Source organism: Arachis duranensis, chromosome 8 (genome assembly GCF_000817695.3).
Source record: "Arachis duranensis cultivar V14167 chromosome 8, aradu.V14167.gnm2.J7QH, whole genome shotgun sequence".
NCBI lineage: Eukaryota > Viridiplantae > Streptophyta > Magnoliopsida > Fabales > Fabaceae > Arachis > Arachis duranensis.
Window position 1 is genome coordinate 36,640,711 of NC_029779.3, and position 18,042 is coordinate 36,658,752.

At 33.4% G+C, this 18,042-nt stretch overlaps 1 protein-coding gene across 2 annotated transcripts; it reads right to left on the reverse strand.

Moving 5' to 3' along the window:
* Positions 1 to 4,512: 4,512 nt before the first annotated feature.
* On the reverse strand, positions 4,513 to 11,594 carry LOC107462505 (tRNA (guanine(37)-N1)-methyltransferase 1-like). 2 transcript variants are annotated; one of them, XM_052252488.1, is made up of 11 exons: positions 11,413 to 11,594; positions 10,353 to 10,417; positions 8,730 to 9,661; positions 7,804 to 7,902; positions 7,323 to 7,442; positions 7,058 to 7,224; positions 6,846 to 6,916; positions 5,876 to 6,018; positions 5,397 to 5,508; positions 5,101 to 5,213; positions 4,513 to 4,890 (listed from the first exon to the last, which is right to left on the reverse strand). In XM_052252488.1, exons 3-11 carry the CDS (start codon positions 9,555 to 9,557, stop codon positions 4,747 to 4,749), a joined length of 1,797 nt encoding a protein of 598 aa, XP_052108448.1. In that variant the 5' UTR covers positions 9,558 to 9,661; positions 10,353 to 10,417; positions 11,413 to 11,594; the 3' UTR covers positions 4,513 to 4,746. The 2 variants fall into 2 exon arrangements, with proteins under 2 accessions (XP_052108448.1, XP_015936589.1); XM_016081103.3 differs by lacking the exon at positions 10,353 to 10,417.
* Positions 11,595 to 18,042: the final 6,448 nt, after the last annotated feature.

The following is an 18,042-nucleotide window of genomic DNA, read 5'->3' on the forward strand; positions in this document are numbered from 1 at the left end:
ATTTTATACACCAATTATACAAAAATAAAAGTAACCTTTTGGGTTTTTTTTATTTTATTGTATTTATATTTCTCATTATAAAATAAAATAAATAATACTTTAAGAAAAATAATTATCCTACTACTACATTTATGTACATAAAAAAATCAGTTATAAAATCAATCGTTATGTATTATGTATAAAAATATATATTATTTGACATATTTTAATTTTAAATATATATTCTATACAAATAATTGATCAATAGTTAATTTTTTGTGTGCGCATAATACGTTAATTGATATATAATATAGTACAAGTTAATTTGAACATGCAAGCCAACATACATTAGCTAATTATTATCGTAATTAATTTGGATTGATCTATTAATTAATTTATTGGTCATATGAAACCAACTAATAATCAGTCAAAAATAGAACAACATAATTAATTATAATTAGTTTTTTAATTTATAATTTAATTTGTTTGTTAAATTATTATTGACCACGTTCAAAACATGAGGAAAGATACGCTAGTGTTAAGAGAGAATCACGGAACAGATGCTTTGATCATTTATTACTTGGTTCCATATAATTAATTATGTTTTATTAATGCGTAACACATGAAACATAGAAATCATATCCAAAACCATCCAATTTACAAGAAAAAGAAACATCCGTGTGCTTATCGGTAACAACATCCGGTTAAAGTCACCGGTGCTGATTCTTGACTTATATAGAGTTGGTTCCTTAGCATTGTTGTTTAAATAAATGTCGGATTCAAATCTCATTTTGTACATATAAAATTTATTGTTTAACAATAAATCTTTAAATTAAGCTTTAATTCGTGATAGATTAGTCATTAACCTATCGAATTAAAGAATGTCGAAAAAAAAAGGCTAGTTTCTTTTGTATTCATACATTGTGAAATTAATGAAGACTCCTAAGTTGTGATAACATGAATGCAAGTAGTCATATATATGATGCCCTACTTTTGCAAACCTTAGTGAATTGGGGACCCCAAGATGCAAAGCGTGTGTGTGAGGGTTGCAAAGAATTTTCATTTATTTTGTAAAAGGATAATAATGGTGAAGCTAAGAGTTGAAGCAGGACCAAATATCATGAAATCAAAGGGCATGTATAAGTAACAATCACCATCCCACAATCACAATCACAACATCAAGCACAGGATTATACTAGCGCCGCTTCTTGAAGAATAGCTAGGTTGGTCCCAACAACCTTGAAGATCACAAACTGATCCCCATCCATGCATTTGCTTTTCTGCTTTCATTAATTTCCTTGTTTTATTCTTTTTTATATTCATTTTCAATGTATTATTATAGTTCATAATTGATTTACTTTTAGAGTAGATTGGATTGGGAGTTTAAGATGGGGAAAAATTTTATGGATGAATTTTGTTTGTATTCCTACTTAAGAAATTCAATTAAAAAAGTTTTACCCTATTTTCTCCTTAAAGTGAACCTACCCTGAGTGTTATTATGTTTCACTTTTACCACACTTTAATGTAACAATAATATTATTATTTGTCTTTGAAGGGGACCACCTTGACACACCTATTATTAACCTTCGAAAATGCAATCATGCTTTCTTCTTCTGCAAATACCTACTTCATCATTATTACTTAGATCATAGGGGGAGGCCAAAATAACAAATTAAAACAACACCAAAACATTCCCAATATTTCTATTTCGATCATTCCTAATTATACATCTTCACATGCTAGTTTCAAATTATTTTTGGTGTATAACCATTAACCAATTAAAATCTAATCTATATATATATTTACAAATACAATCAGTTAATGGTTATACAATTAACAATATAAACAAGTAACTGTTGTTGTTAGTGAATTTGTCTAAACTTGAATCCACTTCTTTTTTAATGGTTAACGAATTTAAAATAATAAAATATAAAAATATGTTTAATTTTTAAAGTATATTTTATATATAAATGTTATCTTATTATATCTAATTCAACTTTAATTAATTTTTAATCGAATCTTTGAATTTTTAATTTTAGTAGTTGGAATAATAATAATAATAAGGGTGAATGAAGAGGAAAAGCAGGACCCCACAAACAGCTGTTTTATATGAATGCATGTCATACAAATATAACACACTTCATGTTTCATAAATATGGAGGAATCCACCGCCCAAGACGAAGGTTTCACTTCTTGTTTTGTAGCAGCAAAAAGGGGTGGTTTAATGAGTGTGACAATGCAATTAAGTTGTGGGGAAGAGAAGTTAGGACCTAAATCAACTAATACATTATTTTAGGAGGACCATTCATAATAAAACATAAAAATTATACACAACCAAAAACATCGTAGCACATGTCCTGATGAACCTGATCATAAGAGAAGCGTTGTTATTTAAAAAAAAAAAAAAAAGAAATATTTGTTTGTTGAGAGAATTGCCATAAAGGAATAGTGTTGTTAGAGTAACTGTTGGTTGTAACTTTATGCAACTAGTGAAGGAGCATAACTATTTCTATACAAAACAGCCAAAGATACCTCTCTCACACATACATACCAATAAGACAATAAAATCAAAGAAGGACCACACTCACCTCCCCAGATCATTATTTAGATCTCAATCTCAACTGAGATTTCCTCTGCTACTCCACTTTTACCCTTCTGCCCTTACCTACCATCCTAAAAAGACCCTTTTGCCCCTCTCCCATCTTATGCCATAAGGATAGATGAAGTACATGGATCAAAGAAGATATTGATGAAAGCAACATATATATAGCTTAGTCCTTAGGGTAGTGAGTGTTATATGGAGCGTGGAGGGAGGGATTCCAGGATGGGTGTGTTGTTGATACATATAGAGAGCATTGATTAAATTGCAGAGAGAGAAGAAAAAGGGCATGTTTAAGGGTCACCATCACCTGGTAGTTGTGTTGGTCCTGCCAAAAGGAAAACAATTAGAAAACAAAATGAACAGACATAAAAGCAAACATGTTTCTCGTACATGTCCCACACTCCCACCTTAGTAAACACACACCTCTCTCAGCTCTCCTCCAACTCTCTCACCTATCTATCGCATTTTTCACAAATCATCATAATATTATTCTTCCTATAATTCTATCTTCTCATTACAATTATGCACTTCAGTTACTCATCGAACAAGTATTGAACAAACTTGATTAAATTTAATTATAAAAAAGATTTGATTATGTAATATCTCTCATAAAATAATATATTTATGCATAAAATATATATTTTTAAAAAATATTTTTTTGTGTTTTATTATTTTAAGTTAATTGATTGCTAAAAATTAAACTCATTTAATCAATTTACTGATTCGCTCATAACTTAAAATTAAACTCATTTAATCTTGTGATCGATTTTCAGTTAATTCAATTCAACCAACTAATTTGGTCCGATTTCTAAAAGCATGGTTAAAAACACACGCAAAGATAAAAGAATACTCATATCATATATTGATATTACTCATATTAGAATTGAGTAAGTATAATGCACAATTACTTAGAGAGTATCTTTATTACCTTTTTGTGAATGTATGGTGTGGATATATATATTTTGTTATTTGAGAAACACCAAGCAGACAAGGAACTTATAAGTCATATTCAAAATACAAAAGCAGATTAATTACTTGTCATATTTGTAGTGTCCCTTTTTATGTCTCTCCAATTAAATAATAATACATTTGTCAAATTTATTGGTAAAGGTAAAAATTAATTTCTTTCATTAATTTAAATGTCATAAATATGTTAGTGGATACATATATTGACACATTAATATTGTGAGAACATTTCGAAATCCAGATAGTACTAAGAAAAAATTGAGTTGGGAGGCAAGTTCAGTTTGGTGATTAAGAGGAAGCATACCAAACTGAAACGTGTCACAGCCCATACAAGAGATGAAGTGGACCCCGTGGGGATATGCACGAAGAGTCGAAGACAACCCAACAAGAAGTTAGGAGTCAGTGGTACTAGAATTCAAGGGCTTCTACATGTGACATCAAAGTTCAAACCATCTTTCGCTCATACTATGAAGTATGAACCTTCAAAGATCAACATTGTTGGATTTGTTGCAAAGACATTTTACTCTCTTGTGGTTATGTTATTTTGGCCCCCTGACTGGGTCCTTAAGATCTTGTTTTCTGTCTCATGTGTAAGGCTGTAATTGTAAGCCATAAATCACAGGTATGTTTGGATAACAGATCCCGAAAGAAAAAAGAATTAAAAAATAAATGGCCAATTTTGTTGGAACAGTATTTTACATTTGAATAGAATATTTGAAAAATACTCTTGATTATTGGGATTGTTTGTGATTCAGCTTAGATAAAGGAAGAGGATAATTATTAATAAAGGAAAAGGTACTTTTGCCCATCTTTTGTTAATTTTATTTTCATTAGAAACATATAAAAAGATGTCTGCCAAAAAAATGATTTTTTTTTGTTGAGGAAAAATGATGTTATTTATGAGGAACTGGCAGTATCAGCATTTGGGTCGATCATGGAACCACTCTTGAATAAGATAAATCAACTTCAACTCGAAAATAACCCACCGGCAGCTCTTACAATTCAATAAATGCATGTTATTGGACTTTTATTTCAAACATCCTAAGAAAATAAATAAATAAACAAAGCTATGCTGTGGTATGGATTTTGAAAAATACATGTTACAACATATGTACATTATTCGCTCTGGGCATGGGGCAACTAATGTAATGCAACAAAACTTTCTCCATGCAATGTGGCTAAATGACAGTAAAAAATATTTAAGTATCAATTGCAGTATTAGCAAATGCTACACTTCTAGGGAGAACGAATGATGCACATAACATCCATTTTCCAGGCGCCACAAGTCGTACACGTCGCATTTCTACGTCGACTGCAACCTCTAGCAGGGCAATTCTTATTCTCTGCACCACAAGGGCTTCTTCGTTAACATGCTTTTATGTTTGTTGCAAGGTATAAGTATGACTAAATAAACAAAAGGAAGCAGAGGGAAAAAAAGAAACAGGTCACATGCATTCAACAGTGACACAATGGTAAAATTCCCAGTCATTTGGTGTTGAGTCTGATCCAATGACTGCACAAAAATATATACAGATAAAATACCAGCAACTTACCTCGTGAAAATCAAATTCCGGATCTTGCGCTTTGGAGAATCCATAAACATGGATCGTTGGCAAGTTGCATTCCGTGTCCTTGGGTCTGTCTTTATATATTCCCCTAAATGCATCTGCAGTAGAAGAAAAGCATCTAGAAGTTTATCAAGGTGTAAACAGTTAACCAGATTTAAGTTATAACACTTACATACAAAGTAGGGTCGATCAAATTAGATGAGTGACATATATTTGGATAGATTAAAGGAACATGAGATATAAAAAAAGAAAGTCACAGTGATCCAGTCATGAAAGGCAACCTAAAAATTCTGCAGCTTCATTTGGCAAGTTCATAACCACTTGCGTGATTGATTGAGCTTTATCACTGGCATACATAGCCTTAATGAACCTTCTCCCATCCATGTTAAAGACCTAGAACAACCGATTAAGAAAAATATTGTTACTGTACGCTGATTCAAGTGTAACTTCTGCTTTGTTTATTAATCAACATGTGGAACTACACTAATAATGGGTATAGTGCATAGTTTTTAATCATCACTCAGTCACATCATTGTGTAGCACACAAATAATACTTCAAATCCTAAAGAGACACTTTGAAAATTCCTGCTTATGTCCGCACTTCCTACCTGCTAATCCATATATAAATATTTTCAGCACTTCTACATTAACAAAGAAATGGCATCTATATATTCCATGGAGCTGCTTCCTTTTTATCATTTCGTGTGTAAAAGTTCATGAAATATATTCGAGAAGATAACCACTTAACAAGCAAGCATACCTCAATCTTCCTTTCAAGTTTGTTTAGAACACTATTTCTTTCCAGATACTCCACTGCAAATGGGTTTAAATCATTAGCGAAAACATGCTTAACTATCTTTGCTGCAGATATGGCCAAGGGACCAACTCCAGAAAAAACATTACCTGTCAATATGATTTTATAACATTATTATTATTATTTAGTAGTCATGAATTTTATCCAAAAAGAAAAAACCTATCATTAAGTCAACATACAGAAAATGCTCTAACAAGTCACCAACTAAAGATAAAAAGAGAAGTTATTGCATGGAAAAGGAAAAGGAAAAGGAAAGTCTTTGAAGCAACAGCAACACTTTTGTGCTGTCTGTTTTATGCAGGTCCACTAATTGTTGCTTAGTTTTTATTTTCCTTGAGACTTTCAATGTCATAAGGACTTCAAAGTAATTTTACTGTTCCCATTTTCCAGGAAATCATAAATTCAAGCAAATATCATTTAAACAATAAATCATTTTTAAAAAATTAATTGCTCTCTTAAATATTAGAAGCTGCTAGACTACACACTATCCAGCTACCAACAACGGGCTGTCTAGCCATCCAAGACTTCTACACCCACTCAACACATAAATCAGTTCTTCACGTGCTTAAATCTATGTAAACCAGCATGTAGCACTAAAATAACCTGAGCCCATAAGTTGTGAAAAGGTTAAATCTCAGACAAAATTCAATTCCAAGCATTTCTCAATGATCTCATTCTCACAGCCATACTGTTTAGCAAATCTGCACCAAGACCCAAGTAGCACTATCTAATTGTGTCACCGTTAAGCACTTTTGATATTCAAACATTTGTTACAAACAATCAAATTTCATCATTGGTAGCTGACATCAGATTACGCTGAACAGCCAAATTTGTTCAAAACATAGGATCAAATGACACAGAAACTGAAATATAACATAAGTAGGCTGGTATATAATCTAAAGAAATAGATACATACAGACAACATCTTTCCGTGTCAAACCACTCAAAAGCCTTTGTCTTTCAGTTGCAAGCCTAGAACTCCAGTATCTGCATAGTAAAAAAGAAGCAAATTCCAGGTGTTTACTATGTTAGGATATAGAGAACTATTACATTGACATGAATTGAACAATTATTAAAGCAAGTCTTCCAAAATATTCTGTACTGGTCAGTGATGGAAATAGAGCATACACTGTTGCTAAGTCAACCTGAAAGCGTATTCCGTTCTCAACAACTGTGGTAACTAGAGAGTGGTTTCCTGCTAGAACCTCAAGCTGCATGGTCATGTATTCATTATGAATGGAATCAATCTTGTTCACAACTGTTTGTATCTTTGGCTTATTTTTATCCAGCACAACCTGAATATGATAGTATGTGTTAACATGATTAAGAAATTTTATAATGTTCTAGGTTACACGTTTAACTTGATTGGTAAAGATATTTCTATACAAAGAACCTTTGCTATGAGTGTTTTGTATGGTAAATGTTCCTCTCTTAAATTCAGGTGTGCAATGTGACCAACGGTCTCAAAAGCTGAAGGAACAACCACACCATCAGGTAGCAAAACCTCTAGGATCTGCAACAATAATAAAGGACTGACTGACTGAGAATTTCTTTTTTCACTCACAATTTGAAGTTGGATAAAGAAATTCAATAATTTCTTTTTTAAAAGAACATATCTTCTAGAGATCATAATACAAATTTGAAATTAAAAAGTAAACATCGTATGGAACACAGGGCAAAACATATTATTTTATTTTTGAAGCACAGATATCATTTATGTAAACCATGAGGGTGAAAAGAGAATTTCATCTCCCACGACAAGAGAAAGAGAAAAATCTTTACATATGAAAAACTGAACACAGATACACACAGCACAGGCTAAAAGAGATTTATATTTACAACAGTGGATAACTGGATATCCTTGGTCTAATTACCTCATTCATCTGCCAATAATCATAAAACAGAGTCAATTTGCACCTAACTAGCTCAAAAGTCAAATTTGCACTCTTTTCGGCATACTCCTTTAATACGGCCTGAAGACAGGAAACATAAACCATGTCAAAAGTGAATGGGTAAAATGTCAGAAACAAAATGTAATAATAATACACAAAAGACAGATATGAATCTACATATGATTATCCCATTTAAAACTACGAATAGCAAGATGGAAAAGTTTGACCAATATCAGGTAACAAATATCCAAACATTAATGTAATTTTTCAACTGTTTTGTATTCACTTTCATGCTAGCACAATTAAACTGAACTAGCGTAAATAACATGACACTAAGGTCCTCAAGGATTAACAGTATAAATTCCCCACATCAGCATGAAGCTAAAATTGCACGAAGGACTAGATGGCTTGTACAATCTTACAAAGCATACCAAACACAAAACATCATATGAGATTAACATACATGCTTTCAGATGCCTAGAACCATAGCATCACAATGCTATGCCTAAAGCCCTGTTTGTTATGTTGTATAAGTATATACTACATAACTCATTTTTATTATATCTTGTTTGGTGTGAGGTATGATATATGTGATAGGATTAAGTTACTCGTCTAACCTATTCAGCTGGTATCAATTTACAAGAACCAATGCATACCAAAGCATAGCATCAATAAACTACTACAAAGACCAACATCACTTGGTAAGAACTAACGTATCAACAATCATATTCAAGTCTTCTGAAACGGGTAAGAACTAGTGCCAGAGCTTTGTTTCCGCAATGCTCAAACCGAATTAGTTAGATTGCAGATACTAATAATAATATGAACAAAATCAGATATAGAAAGCAGTTGCAAAATGCTTGTTTGTCACAGAACTCACAGAAACAAAAGACCCACACACACACCACCTTGATAGCCTCAGGCAAGTCTTGGACGCCGCGACCGGCATACCGTTCATCCAGCAACAGCAACCTCGTGGAGCCCCTCCACTTCTCCCTCCCAAACTCTTCCTCAACCAAATTCCCCAAAATACCCCCTCCATTATCGTCCTCTTCAACAACCTCCACCGTAGCAAAACATTTCTTCCCCGTGCATCTCTCGACTTTCACCTTCTCCTCCTCCTCCTCCTCCTCCTTCTTCTTCTTCTTCCTCTTCGGCGGCCTCGATATCTTCGCCAGGTTCCTGAACTTCACGAAGCCACGCGTATTGAACGTCCTTGCGAGCTTCTCTCTGTACAGAACCGGGCTCAAAACGTCGCCGTCTCCCTCGGCTTGGCCGTAAATCCATCGCTGCAACGACACGTGTCCTTCTTCTCCTCCTCCTGATTCTCCGGAGGTAACTAGCGAAGCGAGGTCGGGATCGAGGTCATCACCGGGGACGCGAGCGATGTTGCGAACACGAGGCCAGTTGAGGAGGTGGCCGCGGAGGCGAGTCTCTAAGGCGGAGCAGTGGGCGGAGGGGACACGGAGGGCAGAGAGGTGGAAGACGCGAGTGAAGGCATCTTCACGGAGGGTGAGAAGGGTATCGTTTTGGGGGCGTTGAAGTGTTGGAGCGGTTCCTTTGTGGAGGGAAGGTCCGTATAAGATTGGATTGGGATTGGTGGATGAGAAGCGGGTGAAGGATATGGAAATGGGAATTAGGGAGAGGGAGTGTTTGGGATTTGTAAGAGGAAGGAAGAGGAGCTTAGTTGGAGTGGGGAAGTGAGTCCTTAGGAATATGCTCCCTGCTGTCTTCATTCAGAATCAACTGCGTCTGTGTTTCTGTTACTACTCCCGATTCTATGAGCCTATGAATATGGTTGTAGTTTCAGCCCAAGTGAGGATGATGTTGCGGTCAAGTTCTGAAAATCGAATTGGTCATCGAATCACTTTAGTTACTGATTTATTGGTTTATTGATTCAATCGGTTCAATCGTGGTTCAATCAAAATAATTATTTTATAATAAAATAATAAATAAAATATAAATAAACACATTAAAACATAATTATAATTTACTTTATATATATATATCAACAAAATGTTAGTAATAGCTAAATTCATTGTTTGCATTCTCTTACAGATTATATAACTTGGTTTATTGTACAAACAAGAAAACCTCATTTCAAAACATATGCACAGAATAACGGCAGGATAGGACAATGCTAATACAAACTGGAATTTTTGCACTAAAAGGCCTCTTCAAACCCACACATTCAACACATTATTAAAAAAAAAACGCATACCTTGCATTAAATCAAGCAAACATTTCAATTTGTCTTGATATAAGTTCACTCAGTTCTAAGAATACATACGTCAAATTCTTCAGAAACATATTTTTAACAAAAGAAACATAAACCAAATAAGCTCTTTTACAAAATTAGCATAAACTCACAAGCTCTAATTTAATAAGATGATCACATGGGTAAAACCCGCGACACTTCAAATTCACTGTACACAACAAAAACAATAAAAGAGTGCATAAAAGATATCATCTTAGTCCAATTTGCTTTATACCAAAGAATAAAATGTAACAAGCATAACTTTGACATTAACCTGGAGACGGTCTCAAGAAACATGCCAGGACGTACTGGATGTGACTTTCTTCCAGTCGCACTCACCTGATTGTAATGAAAGTTATACATGTTATGTCGCTATAATTTGCATTCCTGCATAAAACTTAGGGTGAGTATGCTAACAGAATAAAGATGGGGGAGAATGTTTCATAGATAGATCAAGACACACCTAAATAACACCTATAATGTTCTACCAACACAAAAAATCAACCATTTTTAACTTAACAAAAGTACTAATCATCAAAACTAAGAAAATCAGCAACAATTCCCATAATCAGCAACAACATCATTTCAATACCATAATCAGAAAATCAGCAACAATTCCCATAATTCTGATTTCTGAATCAAAATATACATCAGCAACAAAAATTAAAGTGAACCCATAGTTGGTAGTCACTCAAGAAGCACTACAAGATTGATTCATCTTGAAACCAACAAATACTGTAATGGCTTCATAGATCCTTGAAGCCAAAGGGCAAGGTCACCAAATTTGGCATAGATACAAAATGTAGAACCTTTACCTCAAATTGGAATGTTGATCATTATCTCCCTCTGATAATTCTAGCATGTCATAATTATCAACTACCAAAGTATCTAACAAAGGAAAATGTTCAATATCACAGCAAACAAAATGGTTTCAAGTCACAGCAAAAAAAATTCAAAATGATGGCGAGAGATGGAGAGAGATGAACGGCGATGATAGAGTGAGCTCGCGGTGACAGTGAGAGACGGAACTGCCGGCGAAGACAGAGAGAGATTAAGCAAACAAAATGATTCCAAGTCACAGCAAACAAAATTCAAAATCAAGCTAACAAAAATCATGAAGAAAATTAAGTAATTAACCAAACTAAATGATTCCTAGTCACAGAAGATAAGATATAATATAACATCACAAGGGTGATAAACATTGTAACAAAGACACCAAAAGTAACTAAAATATGAAATCAGAAATCTCAGAACCTGTAATCACAAGAATGAACAGCGCAAAACTCAGTCTAAATAAATAAATACTACAAAATGGAGAAAAGGAGAAGACCTACCTGACGGCGGTGAGGGAAGAACTAACAGAAGGGACGGTGACGGAGGCACGGTGACGGTGACGGAGGCATGGTGAACACAGAGAGGGCGCTCGAACAGAGGAAACGACGTCAAGCTCCTGCGACGGTGCCGAGCTTCCACACGCGACGGGGCTGCGGGGCTGAGGTGGCTGCGGCGGTTGACGTGGCTGGTTGAATGGGTAGCCGATTTAGGGTTCTTTTTTTAATGTAAAACGGCGCCGTTTTGACGTTGTTGCCAAACCGGAACTTCTTAAAAAACCGATCAGTTCAACCGGTTCACCGATTAACCGCCGGTTCAACTGATTCTTTTATCGGTTTTTTGCAGACAGGTTTATATGATCAACTGAACCGGCTTGGTCACCAGTTTTCGGTTGAACCGGTTAGTCCAGTTCGATTTTCAGAACAATGATGTTAAGAGAATCAAGATGGGGGAGAATGTTTCATAGATGAGATTTGTGTATAAAATTTTAAATAAGTTTTCACACAGGAAGAGTATATAATCCGAAGGACTGACCGGTGGAATAGAGTTAGCACCAGCAGAACAGTAGCTACGAGACGGAGGCAGGAGGCGAGACCGGTAACGGTAGTTTCGAAGCTCAAATGATGGTTGCACGATGGTGGGAAAGGAAGTTGCGACGGCAGCGGTAGCAGGCCAGTGCCTAGACGGAAGTCAGGGAGTGAGGGAGGAGCTCGATGACGATGAGAGGAAGGAGCAGCTCAAGGTCGAGGGTGATGGGGGAATGCTGCGCGTTTTGCCGTTTTGGAGTGAGGGTTGGGTAATGTTAGGGTTCCTCAATCCAAGCGGCGCCGTTTTTGCAAAAATTCAGAAAATCGGCCATAACAAATACTAAAGAGAGACATTCATGGCAAGGATTGAAAATCAAGGCTTTCTATCATAGTCATTAATCATAATACAATAATTAACAAGAGCCAATCCTATTTCGTCATCTCTAACATCGGAAGAAGGTACAATGTTATCTTCACATTGATAGAAAGTCAAATAAGACTAGTTAATTTCAATCCATAAGTCCTAATCAACTTACTAATTGAATTAGCAAGAGATTAGAGTCAATGAAAATAATATTAACTAACAACTCTGGGTCACCAACATAAGTTGGGTATTAATGACTTAAGATTGCCTAATTTCTCTTTCAAAGCCAATAATGCTCAAAAAGCTACTCTAAAGTCCAACCAAACATTGGGTCAAACACTTGGAAGGCATAAAAAGGAAGCATCATAAAATTGCAATAATAATAAAATCTACAACTATCTAATGCAAGGAATCAACAATAACAACTAAAAAAAGCAATATTAAACATGAAATACCTCAAATTGCATTAAAAGAAATTGAAATTGACAAGAGTGTTTATAACATAAAAAATGACATAAAAGAGAAATTAACAAAAGGAACTAAGAGAACAAGGATGTAAGAATAAAAAATTGCAAAGAAAACTAGATAAAAACAAGAATTAAAACCTAAATTTAAGAGAGTTTGACCTAGTTCTACCCTAATTCTAGAGAGAAGAGGGAGCTAGCTTCTCTCTCTATAAACTACCTAAAACATGATTTCTACACTACCTAATTGCTCCCCCCTTATTCCCTCTTGAATTCTACATCAAATAGCTTCATAAATGAGTTGGATTTGGGTCTGAAAGGCTCAAAAATCGCCTCCCTCGTGTTGCCTTTAATGAGGTCACGTGACCAACATCACGCGTGCGCGTGGTTGACGGGTGCACGTCGCCTGGCAAATTGCCTCATCACGCGTACGCGTGGATTGGAAAATGTCCTCCTCACGCATACGCGTGCGTGTGGCATTGAATCCTCCAGGTGGTGGTTTACCCTGTGGCGGATGTCAGCAGTTCGAGTCCGCTTTTTTATTTAATAGAATTATTTTTATTTAAAAATTATATTAAATAAAAATAATTATAAAATTCTGTTTCTTTGATTTTATTAAAAAATATAACTATTTGAAACTATTTTTGTTTATATACAAATTCTATATTCTATTAGAGAATAAAATCCAGCTAATTTAATGTTCATTTCTTCATGAGTTCTCCATTTTGCATGTTTTTTTTTTTCACTTCTTCTATCAAATTCTTGTCTTATAAACTTGAAATAACTCAACAAACATATCAAGGTATCGTATAAAATTAAGGTGAATTAAATTTAATAATTTAAAAGCCTAAAAAACATATTTTCACTCTTAAACACAAATTAAAAAAGAATTATAAAAAATACTATTTCATTGAATAAATATGAGATAAGTTAATAAAATCTTCTAAATTCAACATAAGATAAACCATAACATTAGAATTTATTAGCACCATCAGAGTTGTGGGGCTCCCTCTTATGTAGTGACTAGTGAAGACAGAAGTTAATGGGAAAGGGAGCTTCTCTTTAAAGAGGATCAAATATGTTCCCCCTTGGGAGGCTTTCGACATTGCTGTGAGGACCATGATCCAAATGCTCCGAGATCACTTGTGCGTTGGGCCAATCCATAATAACACTCAAAATATACGCAACAAAAATATCAAATTATTCCCGCCTTGTGCATGCAGCAACCCATTGGCCAGCGGCAAACCCTTAAATGGAGCTCAGTACCGCGGCGGATTAGTCCTTGACCTGTCGGGTTGGGGGATACCGTGGGAAACCAAAAAAAAAAATATCAAATTATTAAATATATACTATAAAAAAAGGGCTTTAAAGAGATTATATGCAGTTTCTCGAGCATATATATTTTAGTGTTAAAAATAAGAGAGTTTTTGCTAATGTTGATTCAAAAGTTAGAAAAAAATAAAAAAAAAATATTGGTCACCTTAAATTTATTTTTATTATTAAAATTTGATATTTTTTGTTAAGTAAAATGATCAAAAATATTTTTAAAAAATAAATATAGAGATCGATTTTCTTTATGTGTATATTTTTCAAATAGTTATCTGAATATCTTTATAAAATTTCATATCAAATGCACAAGCAAGTAGATAATCAAATACAAAAATTATTTACTATTTATAAAAAAAGTAATTTTTTTATTATTTATGTAACATTTAAAGGCATTTTAAGAATATTTTATAATTAAAATTTTTTTAGATAATTCTGTTAATAATTTTATAATTCGAGAGCATTCTTGTAGTTAACTTTTTTTTATTTTTACAAGTGTAATAATTAGTACCATGTACGAAGACTATTTTTTACTCAATATTATTATATACTTTTAGAATAAAATAACATATAGGTCAATTAATTTGTTGAACAAAAGAAAAACATTAATAAAATCACAATGGTTATGCTCGTATACTACTCAATAAAAGAGACGTTTTTAGTTTTTTCTTTTTGGAAAAGTCTAGGGGCCAGCAGTTTTATTGAATTTTGACCAGCATGTAACCAGCAGAGGAAGGTGAGCCATTGGATAAAATTTCACACCAATCTCATACCATCAAATCATCATTGATGGCTAGTTGATGGCTAACAATCACAAAAATTGCTGGCCCCTAGCATTGCTCTTTTTTTTTAGCAATATAAAATGTTAGTTTTTATGATTTTTTTTTTTGAAAACTAGTTTTTATGAACTTTGATCCTCTATCTTTATGATCTTTTCACGCTCCTTGTAATAACCCGTAGGAAGTCTGTATTAAAATAATTAAAATATTTTTGTGACAAAAGAAAGGAAAAAGAAACAAAACAGGAAGAAACAACCTTAAAGAAGGGAGGCTGGAAGTCCCTATGAAGGATGGTACAAAGATTATTCATGGTTCTAACCATTCAACATGTTGTTTTGCACTAGCTTCACTTTAACAATCTAATTCCAATGCACAATAATCTCATGAATTCTATTCACTATATATATATCATTGTCTACGCGCGCTAGTGCGAGCAGGGCTTTACTTCTTGGACTGCAACACAAACATTTAGATTATTATTTGTTTTACAAGTCACTTGTCCAAAACCACACTTCTAAACTAAAATAAGCCTTTTCCAATGCGAAAAAAACTCGTGATGCTCGTGATGCAAAACAAAAGCATATGCAAGAATCCATGTACAACATTTCGTGCGACGTAGAAACTCCTATGCACTTGTCTTCGTATAAAATTAACAGTTAAAAATTATTAGATGATTATTTAGTTAAATTTTTCAAATCATCTAATAATTATTTAGTCACATGTGATCGTCGAGCCTTCACCTTCGTCTAATTTCCACTGGCATCTTGAATAATACACCTAAAATAAGAAGATTGATCAACAATAAAAATATTAGTATCACGGTTTACCTTAACTAAATGAACAGAAGTGGGCAACCAATCATTCAATAAAAAGGAAGATATAATATAGTAGACTCAATCTAATTTTTTAGCAGTATTTCGACTAAGAATCATTACCTTTTTGAAAGATCACGGAACACTTGGATTGAAAATGTCGTTATTGCAGTCTCTTCACATCCACTAACTATTGACAGATTTGGTTTCCAACGTACAAATTAAAAACCTTTAATTGCTTCATGATTAAAATATTACTTCAATCTAAAATAAATAATAAGCGCATGTATATAGCAAAAGTAAATAAATAATTAAATATCGAAGATCAACTGCAGCACTAAGTGTTTGTTTGGATTAGATTCTTTGAAAGAAGAAAATACTTTTTAAAAAAAATTAAATTTTAAATATATTCAAATACATTTTTTTGAAATATTTTTATTAAAAAAATTTTTATGCTAACAATAGTTTATTTTTAATAAAGTAAAAACAAAAGAAATTTCCAATCTTTAAATTAAAAAAAAACTTTCTAAATGCAAAATAGTTTTTTTTAAATAAAAAATTAATATTTTTATTTTAAAAACCAATTTAAATTGACTCTAAATATTTAAGAGAAATAATATTAAGTGACTAATATTTTTTTATATTTGTATTTTCATTTGAGTCAATATTAGTCAACTTTTCATTTCTCTAACTAAAATATTGACCCATAATATTTTTCCAAATGCAACAACATAATCTTATCCTATATCATTATATTTTTCGTCCTGCACATATAACACTTTGGCATAATGAGAATGATGAGAAAAATCCTAATTAATAATTAGCAAGTAAATTAAAAGAAACATAAGAAAACTACAAAATTTAGAATAAAAGGCTGTCCTCCTCCAATCCGTCAACAACTGATTTTTCCACTGAAAGAATTTCTTCGCATGGAGTTAAAAGTTGAAGACAAATGGGTAGGCATAGAACAAGAAGATGACATAGACAACAAATTAGTATCACTCCTTTGAATAAGGGACCCTTGCTTAAGCATCTTCCTCCTATATTGCATTAACCCAATTAACTGGTTGTAATCTCCACTCTTATTACGCCCATATTGACAATTATTAATTTCTGGCCTTCTTCTTGCAGGACGCACCACATAGAACCAAATTGAAGTGTAAAATATAGCCAAGGTTTTACCCCACATGACCAAGAACAAAAGACTGACCAAAAGCATGTATGTAGCTGTGTAAGCATCATAGGAGCAACCTTCCCTCTTATAATTGATGTAAATTTGGCCCTGTTTTGGGGTCCTAGGATGATTTTGTGGCGAAAAGGGGGTCCTATTGGAAACACTTTGTGGCGAGAAGGGTGATTTGGGTGAGGTTGTATGATGATGAGGGGAAAATATTGAACCAAGACGAGAGGAAAATGAACTTGTTGAGCTTATAGAAGCCGAGGTGGTTAATAGAGGGGAGGAATTGTTGGAAGGATTTGATGGTAATGAGGTGGTTCGGAGATTATGCAAACGCATGTTTTTTATTGTGAGTGTTGGGGTTAAGACTTTGCTGTTATTGTTATCTTGGATGGGGCTAAAGGAGTTCAGGCTGGGGCTGGAGCTGCTGCTAGTGCTAATGCTGCTAATGCTGCTGCTGTTATCGTTGCTGCTCATGTTGCTCAGGCTGCTCATGCTGCTCATGCTGCTGCTGCTGCTATTTGATCTTAATTTTCTTTCCTTCCTTTCTTTTCTTTTGTTAGAAAGTGTTCTAACCTGTTAAAACCATCATTATTGGGGACAAAATGTTACATTTTTCTAATAATATAGTTTGAATAAAAATATAAAAAATTAATTTTTTTAATAATTTTTTTATATTTTGTGGTTGAATTAAATTCTTAAATGAAATTAAAAAAATCATTAATCAGTAAAATAAAAAAATCTTTAGTTACAGAATTAGATTCATTGCATGTCTATCGTGTTTGCATATAAATATACAAAAATATTGTTTATATATTAAAATTAATTACTAAAATTAATTATGATGTATTTATGTATTTTTTATATTTTTTTTATATTTATGTATAAATATATAATTTAATTTAAATTATTTTTAATATAAATTTTATATTTTAATATTTATTCTACTATTAATTTTGATAAACACCTAGCATAATTAATATATATTAGGATGTGTGAGGAAAAAAAAAAAACAAAAACAAACCAATGATGTCTCTTTAATGGCCTTTCTGAGGGCCTGCCACTTGCTCTTTCTCCGGCGAGTCTCTCCTCCGGGAGACAGCAGCATGTCGTCGTCGTCGAGGGTGGCAGTGGGCTTGAAACACGTTAGCAACCTGCTCCTTCTGCTCATACTGCTTATGTC